Here is a 10,647-nt window from a genome sequence, read left to right as displayed (position 1 = left end):
TTTATTTTAATGATTACCAAAAAATATCCAGATTTTATTAATGAAAAGTTATTAATATATATAAATATATACAGTATTACAGATTGTAAATAAAAAATATTAGTTAGTCTTTGATTCTAAAATTATTAAAAGTAATAATTTGTTGAAATTTATTTTTATCAAAATCAAATATATTATGTGTTTTCTATATATATTAGCCTTAAATATTGATTACTATAATGAAATCTAACATTTCATAAAAAGTTTAATTTAATTTTCGAAAATAATTTTTTTCAGAAAGTATTACTATAAATATAACACATGTTTATACGCATCATATAAAAAATGTTGACATGAAATCACAAAAATTTATAAATTATCAAATGTCACAATATATTTATAGGTATAATAATTAAGTTCTTAATATGACAAATCTATTTAATTATAAAATTATTTTAAAAATATAATATATTAGTTAATACAATGTAGAACATTATTAATTAATTAATTGTTAAATATTATTTGTATAATAATTGTTATTTTAAAACTTTATAACTTTAAATATATTTATGTGTATTAATTCAGTTATAACATTATAATTTCTATAATAATTAGGGTTCGGACAAGTTATTTCTATTGTTTTAATTTAAAAGTTCCCTATTTTCCATACTCCCTGGAAATTCCCAGGGAATCTATTTCATTGTGTTACCACCTATTGAACTCTAAACAAATTTTAATATAAATTTGAATAACAAATATAATATTAAACTGTATTATGAGTGTTATTATTGAATAATATTACTAATTTTATTGAATTCAAATTGATTTTTAAATATTTCAATGAAATTTTATGCAAAATGTTTTATTTTTCTTACTATTTATTGTAAAAATATAAAATAATTTTTCTTTCTAACGATTAAAGGGAGGGAATATAAAATATTTTCCCTATTTTACGGGAAGTTGGAAAGTTGCCCGAATCCTAATAATAATATATACATTAAAGTATAATATTAATTAAAATTATTATTTATTGTGTTATATACTGTACAGTATATAACATTTATATTACATGTAGATGTAGTGTATATGATATATATTATGCAAAACAATGGAATCTTAACGTATGGTTTTGAGGTCGAGTATACATTAAATGCCAATTTATGGGGCAATTGAGGGATTGATTGCCACAAACAATGTTGTTATACAATTGAATCCCTGTATAGTGAGTGCAATGGATGTCATATATTGTGTTTGACGTATGTATTGGTTATATGTTTGTATGGTTTTAACACTTTTGCTGTGTTTGTCATCCATTGTATTGACTATACTATCAAATAGTCTACTATTGACTCAATACTACAACTATTACTTCAATTGATTGACTGATCACTTGATGACCAAACAAATGACTGATCCGATGACCAACAAAATGATTTACCTCTCAATCACTAAATGATGATTGAAAACAATTGTTCAAAAATGGTCGTCACTTTTGTTGGCCTCCTTTTTCTCTCCATTGTCTGTCTAATGGATCCAATTTCGGCTCAAGAGATCGGTATGTCTTTAGTTTTGTATTACTATTAATTGTCATAAATGTCACGACTCTTGTTGTCTTAATGTCCAAACATTTATGAGTTTGTTGTGAGTGTCAGACCTACTCTTAAACACAGTCATTATGTTTGACACACATTTGATATCCTGTTTACCATTTGGTGATAGTCTTATAATTGATGATAGTTTTGATTATTTGTTATGAAATTTAATAATATTATGATTGATATGAAAGTAATTATTATCAATGAAATGACTTTTGATTACTTGAAAACACTCATCAATTGTAATGATGTCTCAAATGATGATATAATTTGTTATTATTATACCTCTAGTGTGTGGAAGTGTTGACATCAGGAACACAGCGGAGAACTTCAATAAATTGCGGAACTGTTCAGTAGTTGAGGGATACATACAGATAGTATTGATAGATAACGGAACGCCTAAAGACTATGAAAACCTAACGTTTCCGGCTCTGAGAGAAATCACTGATTATTTATTAGTATTTCGAGCGATGGGTTTACCGACTTTGGGTAAACTGTTTCCTAATTTATCTGTGATTAGAGGCCGCAATCTATTCCATGACTTTGCACTTGTAATCTATGAGATGTTACATTTGCAACAAATAGGCCTCCGATCGCTCACTCATATAGTTAGGGGCGCCGTAAGGATCGAGAAGAACCCCAATCTATGTTTCATTGAAACCATTGATTGGGATCGCATCGCCAGAAGTGCCAAAAATGGTCATTACATTCACGTGAGTTAATTTGGATACTATTGTTAGATATAAATTGTATCAATTAATGAATGATATATATTGTATATATAGGGTAACAAAGCAAGGAAGGAATGTCCCACTTGTAGCTCAAAATGTCTGTATGGGAGCACCAGAACACCTGATGGAAAAGTCATCGGAGATCAAAGCGGAAGACTTTGTTGGAATTCACAAAACGATTCGTGTCAACACTGTATGACATTTTAAAAGTTTATAAGATTTTATTTAATTAATATAACAATTGCCACAATTAGTGTCGTGTCCCGTGGAATGTGAACGTAATAACCAGTCGTGTTCGCGCTCCGGGAGATGTTGTGACAAAAACTGTTTAAGTGGTTGTAGTAATTCTGATGTCAACCAATGCTTTTCGTGTCAAAAGTTTTTTCATCTCAACAAATGTGTTAACAAGTGTCCCAAAGATACTTATGAAGTAATAAATATTTATTTTTATGATTTTAACATTTTAATTGATAATAATTTTTATTTATTAGTATTTGGGTAGAAGATGTGTAACCAAAGAGGAATGTCTTAATATTTCTGCCAAATATTACAATAAAGATAAGTTTTTGAAACCAATTGATGGCGTTTGTACCACTGAATGTCCGCTTGGTTTTAGTGAGAATTCAGAAAATCGACACAAATGTGAGAGTTGTGACGGTCCCTGTCCTAAAGGTTATATACTTATACAACAATTTAATGATTACAACAATTGAAATTAACTCTTAATTATATATATTTACAGTATGTTCTGCAGCTCAGGTGACTAACATAGCATCAGCTCAAAGTCTTAGGGGTTGCACTAAAATTAATGGCTCTCTTGAAATATATATTCAAAGCGGTGGAGGTATTTGAAGATAAAATATTTTTTTGTTTTGAAAATTTTTAATAATTTATTTATTTGTGATTTTTGTGCCAAAAATTAATAATAGCTAATGTTATTCGAGAATTGGAAGATAATTTGCAGCACTTGGAGGAGATAACAGGTTTCCTAAAAGTGGCAAGGTCATTCCCTCTCATTACACTCAACTTTCTCAAGAGGTTGCGCCTCATTCATGGCAACCAATTAGAGAGAAATGAGTTAGTAGTCTAGCATTTGATTCATATTATTATTTATTATTATTATTATATTTGTTTACTGTTTATATTATTTTTTCAGGTATTCCTTCCTTGTTTTGGATAATCCAAACCTTCAAGACTTGTGGAGCTTTGATGACAATAGTATAAAAACAGAAAAATCATTGACTATATTAAGGGGCAAAATATTTTTCCACATTAATCCCAAATTATGCTACAATAAGATCGTGAAAATGTTTGACACATACGCAGACATTAGGAACCACAGTCGACCCTGGGATACACATGACGTGTCGCCTCATTCTAATGGTGACAAAGTTGCCTGTGAAGTACAGGAACTGGAGGTTTTTATTTGGGGCGTCAAACCCGAAATGGTTGGAATTAGGTTTCAAAATTTTAAACATAGAATGGATGACCAGCGCTCTCTTCTCGGATATCTTATCTACTATAAGGAAGCGTAAGATTTCTATAAGTATTTATGTTTTTCACATAATTTATATTTTGTATTTGCATTACCAGTCCTTATAAGAACATTAGTATATATGATGGAAGAGACGCCTGTTCTACAAATTTTTGGAAAGTGGATGACTATGAGGCCGGCGATAATGATGACCAATATATTACACATATTATCCCACAATTGAAACCCTATACCCAATATGCACTATATATCAAAACCTATACAATTGCTTCTGAAACTAAAGGAGCGCAAAGTGCTGTTCATTACTTTAAAACAGAAGAAGATAGTAAGCATTTACCATAAATTATCTCAAATTATCTATTATTGATTTTTTTACCACAAACAGCTCCATCTCAACCACGAAAACTGAGCGCCAGATCAGAGAACTCTTTAGAAATAATGATTGAATGGGAAGAGCCGTCGCGTCCTAACGGAGAAGTGACTCATTTTTTAGTGACTGCAACTCAAGACATGCAAGAAATTGAGTTTTCTTCGGATAGAAATTATTGTTTAGAACGTATGTATACTTTTGGTTAATTAATTTTTAAAAATTATTTATAATTTATAAATGATTTTATTTAGCCATAACTCACGACACACCGAAAAAGATTGCTGAAGAAATTGTCAGTGAAAACAATTGTACTCAATCTCATAATCCATGGATTGGACCAAAAAACAAATCTATTAATTCGGAATCAGAGGAATGTTGTTCATGTAAGCCAACTATTGTCGACGGTATGGAAGCTGAACGGAGGATTAGTTTTGAAGATCATTTGATTAATACCATATACGTTAAAAAGTAAAATATTTAAAAACATTTAAAAAGCAAAATTATCATTTTCTTTATTTGTCTTTCATTAGACCAAATATTGGTGATAATTCAAAGAGAAGGAGAAGAAGAAGAAGAGAAACTGGCAAAAGTGATGACAATTTGTTATCACATTTGACGACTGAAAGCATTGAGAGCAATGTGACCACTAAAAGACCTTTGACAACAAGTGCACCGGTGTTTCAATTTCAAGAGAGAGTTAACGTAAAGAGTACCAGAATTACTAATTTGACTCATTTTACTGAATATACAATAGAAGTGCGCGCGTGTCAGGACAGGAAACTTAATGATAACAGATCTACTGATTATTGCAGTCTTAAAGCTATGACATCTGTCAGAACTCTTCCATTAGGTTTGCATTTGTTTATTAAATTTATGAATGTATTGATTATTAAAATGAAAAAACATTTAGATAATGCCGATGACATAATCGAAAGTACAATTACTTCTATCACTGATAATAACACAACTGCTGAATCACAAGTAGTTTATATCAAATGGGATGAGCCATCGAAACCAAATGGATTTATTGTTTCTTACCATTTAAAGTACAAAAAAGTGTCAATTGAATCGGTATTTTATATTATTGTTTTATACAAATTATTATTTAAATAATGTTTTTAATTATATATTAGGCATATACCCAAATATGTATTACTCAAGATCAATATAGAAATAATAATGGACATATACTACAAGATCTATCTCCCGGTAACTACTCGTTTATATTGAAAGCTCATTCATTGGCCAGTTTAGGAAAGTGGACAAAACCGGTTTACTTTACTGTTAAAGAGAGACGTGAGTTATATATGCTTTATATATGCGGACAACACTTACTGGTACTCACATTAACAATATGATGACATGTTATTATAGCCCAAACATATCCACTACTGATATATATCGTAATACCTGTGGCCGCTGTAGTCAGTGTTTCGTTTGTTATATTGGCCGGTGTTTTGTATTTAAAATATAAAAAGAATAAACGAGCCCTCGATTATGTATCAGTCAATCCTGAATATATCAGTGCCGGAATCGGTATGTTATAAACTAATGTAAACTAATTAAACATTATTAACATAACATTTGGTTAACAGAATATCAAGCGGATCCTTATTGGGAAGTGGATCGCGATAAGATTCGGGTGGGAAAAGAGTTAGGTCAGGGATCGTTTGGTATGGTCTATGAAGGCGATTATTTGAAGGACAAGGAGCTTATAAAATGTGCGGTTAAGACAGTCAATGATGCGATGGCCAAAAACCGCATCGATTTTTTGAAAGAAGCAGATGTTATGAAGTATATTATAAACTATTATTTTTAATTACTGTTTATTTTTACTAACAATGATGACTGAATATTATGATAAATTAGATCGTTTGTCGATTGCAATCATGTCGTCAAATTGTTGGGTATTATTTCTAAGGGACATCCAGTTTATGTATTGATGGAGATTATGGCAAATGGAGATCTCAGAACCTATTTAAGGTCGCACCGACCGGATAGTGAGGTATGCGTTAAAAAATTAAATGACAACTCTTGATATAATTATTGATTAAATTGTTTTATTTGATTTTTATAGGAGAACCCAAACGCCAGACCTCCGACTTTAAAACAATTAATACAAATGGCAATAGAAATTGCCGATGGAATGGCTTATTTGGCCTCAAAAAAGTTTGTTCACAGAGATCTAGCGGCACGTAATTGTATGGTTGCGGAGAATATGACCGTAAAAATTGGTGACTTCGGTATGACTAGAGGTTGGTTTAACATTCAATAATTGTATAAAAATAAGTGAAAATAACTTGTTTTTTATTTATAGACATATATGAAACAGATTATTACAGAAAAGGTGGAAAAGGACTGTTACCCGTGCGATGGATGGCTCCCGAGTCCCTTAAAGATGGAGTCTTTACTACTTATTCAGACATTTGGTCTTATGGTATAGTCTTATGGGAAATGGCAACACTTGCCTCTCAGCCTTATCAGGGCTTATCAAATGAAGCCGTCCTTAAATATGTTGTTGACGGCGGAAAAATGCAAAGACCTGAAGATTGTCCCCAAAAATTGTAATATTATATTGTTATGAGAATTAAAATTAAATTTATAAAATATTTGTTATTTTTAGATGGGATCTAATGTCTTGGTGTTGGGGCCCAACTCCTAAGCGAAGACCAAATTTTATAGAAGTGATAGAATTTTTATTAAATGATACGAACGAAGGTTTTCTTAAAGTTAGTTATTATTCAAAATATAAGTCACAACTAAAGCAACACAAGTCTTCGTCTCAATCTATTGTCGACGACATGTCTATGCCGTTGAAACAAATATCAAATTCTTTTAATGCAGAAGAAAATTTGATCGATACCTGTGATGACCCAACCATTCATTTTTTTCCATTGAGTCGTGAGATATGTGTGACAGAAAATGGTGATAATGAAGAAGATGATGAAGCCATGACTCGGGAGGACTACGACATCGACACAATCGACGAGTTTTCCAACGAACAACTACTCAAAGATGTTTCGAGTGATCAACAAAATAATATGAATAATCATAACAGTAATAGTAAACAGTCATCTGATGGCAGTAAAGGCAGCAAAATCAGTAGCACCACATCCAATGGATCCATAGCTAATGGACATATAGTCCAGTATAAGACAACTATGTGCTGACAGTGCTCTAACTGCTCCTCATTTCCATTTGTTATCTATATTTAAGTATTCATTAATTCTCAGGAATTTTAAAATGCCATTTATTATCATTTAAGATGACATCAATTGTAACATAATTTTAGACAAATTTATTGTATTATAAGTGCCATATATTTGTAAATAATTTTAAATTCACTCAATTATTTAATGGCTTTCAACAAATGATTACATTTTTAACTGAAATTATTTATTAGTTTTTAAACCATTGTGAAGTCATTCGTTAAATTTAAAATGTAATGTAAATTTACTTTTATCTTCATTTGGTGACAAAATAATTGATTTATTTTATACATAATATATATTAGTTTAATATTTGTAAATATAAATCATTGTTTTCATTAATATAAATTTGTAAATATTTATATATATATATATATTTATATATATATACATAGATATACTATAAAATATTTTATTTATTATTCACACAAAATATAATATAATTATTAAATCGCATCGTAAAAGCCTTCCTTAAATTCATTGGACATATATATTGTTATATCAAATACTTAATTCATACAAATTTCAATAAAATATGAAAATATAAATTATTTATATCATTTAATAAATTGATTGAATAAAATATAGTATTTATATTAATATATTTATCAAACCGTTTAGATTGAGAGTGACAGACAATTCAATCAAAAGATTAAATAAAACTATTGAAAAATTAAAGTATATTTTATTTAAATACTTTTCGAGGATTTTTATAGTTTTATAACAAATTTAACTGAATTTAATTTATACATTCAAATTAATTTATTACTATCAAAATAATTATTAGGTGTATATAATTTATTCAACAATTTTAGTAATTTCCAGGACATTAACTAAAACTGTTGGTCACTATACTACTCAATATAATACTGTTATATACAGTATTATAAATACAGTATTAAATTTACATTCATTTTATTAGATGTTATAAAAATGATAATTCAATAATATATCAATAGATGGCAATATGTTTTGCACATTAATATTGTCATACATTTAGCGCCAAAATATGTTTTTATTTACAGTAATAATATAACAAACGATTTACTGATTATTATTGACTTTAAATGATATAAAGTAATGATTGATTCAATAAATCAATTGTTGACTTATTTTGGGTGTAATTCAAACAACAAAAGCATTGAAAACTCATATTTAGGATCAAATCATTTGAAAAGGTATTCAAAAGTCTTTGATGTTATTATTTCATAAACTAATTGACAAATACTTGAAGTCTTTTACAGGGAAGCGATGATTATTGCAATGTTTGGACACATGAAGACACCATTCATTTGTTCACATTTTCTATTAAATACAATGACATCACACAAGAGCTCATCCAAGACTTGTTTTCATTACTTAAGTAAATATCATATATTAATAATAATAATTGCAATTAATAACTAAATGGATGTGTTGTCAGGAAATACTTGAATCAACTAAGATATGAATCTTTGGCCGTAAATGTTGACCACCGAAATGAGCCGAACGACCGAAGGCCCGATTTCCATCAAATACGACACGAAATCACACATTTCTTAATGTTTATTACAAGACGTCTCTTTGAAATTTGTATCTTAAAGAAGTGGAATAATGAGATGTCTATTAATGACAATTGTTTTTGTTTTTTAGTTATAAAACAAATGAAATCTCTGTTACTATTTGTCGGTCGTCTCTCAAACTTCAAGCCTGAAGAGATCCAAACGTCTATAACTAGTGATGACAAGACTAGTCATTATAATTATTATCACTCATGTCTTGACATTTGGTGGAAAGCCATTGAAATTATATATATTTTAGAGAAAAACAACGAAATTACTTTAAATGACATCACTTTAATTGATGACTTAATTGGCAGTCCTTTAAGTAAACAGATTATAAGTTTAGTATTATATGATTTGATTGTTTTATCAGTCAATCGCTTCAAACAAGCAAAACAATCGCTAAATTACATCCATTTATCAGTATTTGACTGTTTGTGTGTTAAAGAATTGTTTATTTTGTTAAGACATATATTCAATCAAATGAATGAATCTAATTGTTGTGATAATCAAAATAACCAACAATTCTTTGAAACAGTTTTATCGACTTTTAAATTAATACCAAATACCAATTCAGAAGATAATATACCAATAAATTGGTTCAAAACAATTCATTTAAGTCATTATTCTTGTGATAATTCTTCGCTACATTTTATATGGTTTGTCACGAATATAGTTAAAACATTTGATTTTAACATTTTTGGTCAATTGAAACAACAATTCAATTCAGAACCAATTCCTTTGATTTTTCAGAAAACATTAAATCAGTTTTTAAAGAAAAATGAATCCAATGTCAGTGACAATGAAATTACAGTTATTATTAGATTGTGTGCGGAATCGAGTAGTTATTGGAAGCCAAACACAGATCTAATTTTACCATTTGTTGAATATTTTATCAAAAATCTTAACAAAAATTTTGTCAAAACAAGTAGTGAAGAGTTGTCACTGTTTCCTAAGTCTAGTGATAACTGGAGTCAAATAATCAATGAATTGTCACAAATTAGTGATCGTAACAATAGTTATAATGAAAATACATTTTATTTATTCTTAAAATTAATGAATAAACAATTTTCAACTATTATTAAGTTGAATGAATCAAATGCAAAGATACATTGGATCAAATTGAAGGGCAAGTTTATGGCCAGTCTTCAGCCCAGAATAATCGATAAACTCAACGAAACCGGAGTTTTTAATTTATTGACATTTTATTTGATTATTATTAATATCAGAGTAGAAATTTGGAGTGATATCAGTGACAAAGTATTGGCTCAGTTTAACCAATTGTTTAGCAAAACTAACTCAAATATATATGAAATGATCTTAAAATTTATATTCACATGTTTTAAGTTGAAATCACAATTGATTAATGAAGAGAAATATATTAAATTCATTGCAAAAGCGATTTACAATTATTGCCAACAAATACAAAATTTTGACAGCAATTTACTCGACGATTGTTTCAATAATTTAACTGAAAATCAATTGATTCAAGTGTTAACAGATATTATTGATGCCATGTATTTATCTAATAACATTCAAAACTCTATATTTTTATTAATTCAATCTATAATTATGATATTTGTTGAGAAACATAATGATAGGTCAGTTAAATAATATTTTAAATATAATTTATTTGTTTTTTATTAACGATTTGATTCATAGGATTCTTATCGATGGAGTTTTATTCAATAATATTGAAACCAATTTAATGAATAGTCATTCAAGAG

General features: G+C 28.7%; 1 protein-coding gene across 1 annotated transcript; it reads left to right on the top strand.

The window, feature by feature from the left end:
- The first annotated feature begins 1,200 nt into the window (after positions 1-1,200).
- LOC128958634 (insulin receptor-like) lies at positions 1,201-7,433 on the top strand. The gene is made up of 20 exons (XM_054304525.1): positions 1,201-1,534; positions 1,866-2,287; positions 2,360-2,498; positions 2,560-2,735; positions 2,797-2,977; positions 3,048-3,149; positions 3,235-3,382; positions 3,462-3,836; positions 3,899-4,125; positions 4,186-4,356; positions 4,422-4,638; positions 4,701-5,020; positions 5,081-5,241; positions 5,304-5,466; positions 5,545-5,706; positions 5,766-5,964; positions 6,040-6,175; positions 6,248-6,425; positions 6,488-6,734; positions 6,794-7,433. Exons 1-20 carry the CDS (start codon positions 1,432-1,434, stop codon positions 7,338-7,340), a joined length of 4,374 nt encoding a protein of 1,457 aa, XP_054160500.1. The 5' UTR covers positions 1,201-1,431; the 3' UTR covers positions 7,341-7,433.
- Positions 7,434-10,647: the final 3,214 nt, after the last annotated feature.

Source organism: Oppia nitens, unplaced genomic scaffold, assembly GCF_028296485.1.
Source record: "Oppia nitens isolate AA-2021 unplaced genomic scaffold, nextdenovo-longstitch-racon4-pilon3 scaffold3_pilon_pilon_pilon, whole genome shotgun sequence".
Taxonomy (NCBI): domain Eukaryota; kingdom Metazoa; phylum Arthropoda; class Arachnida; order Sarcoptiformes; family Oppiidae; genus Oppia; species Oppia nitens.
Note: the sequence above shows the minus strand (reverse complement) of the source record. Positions and strands in the feature narration are given on the sequence as shown.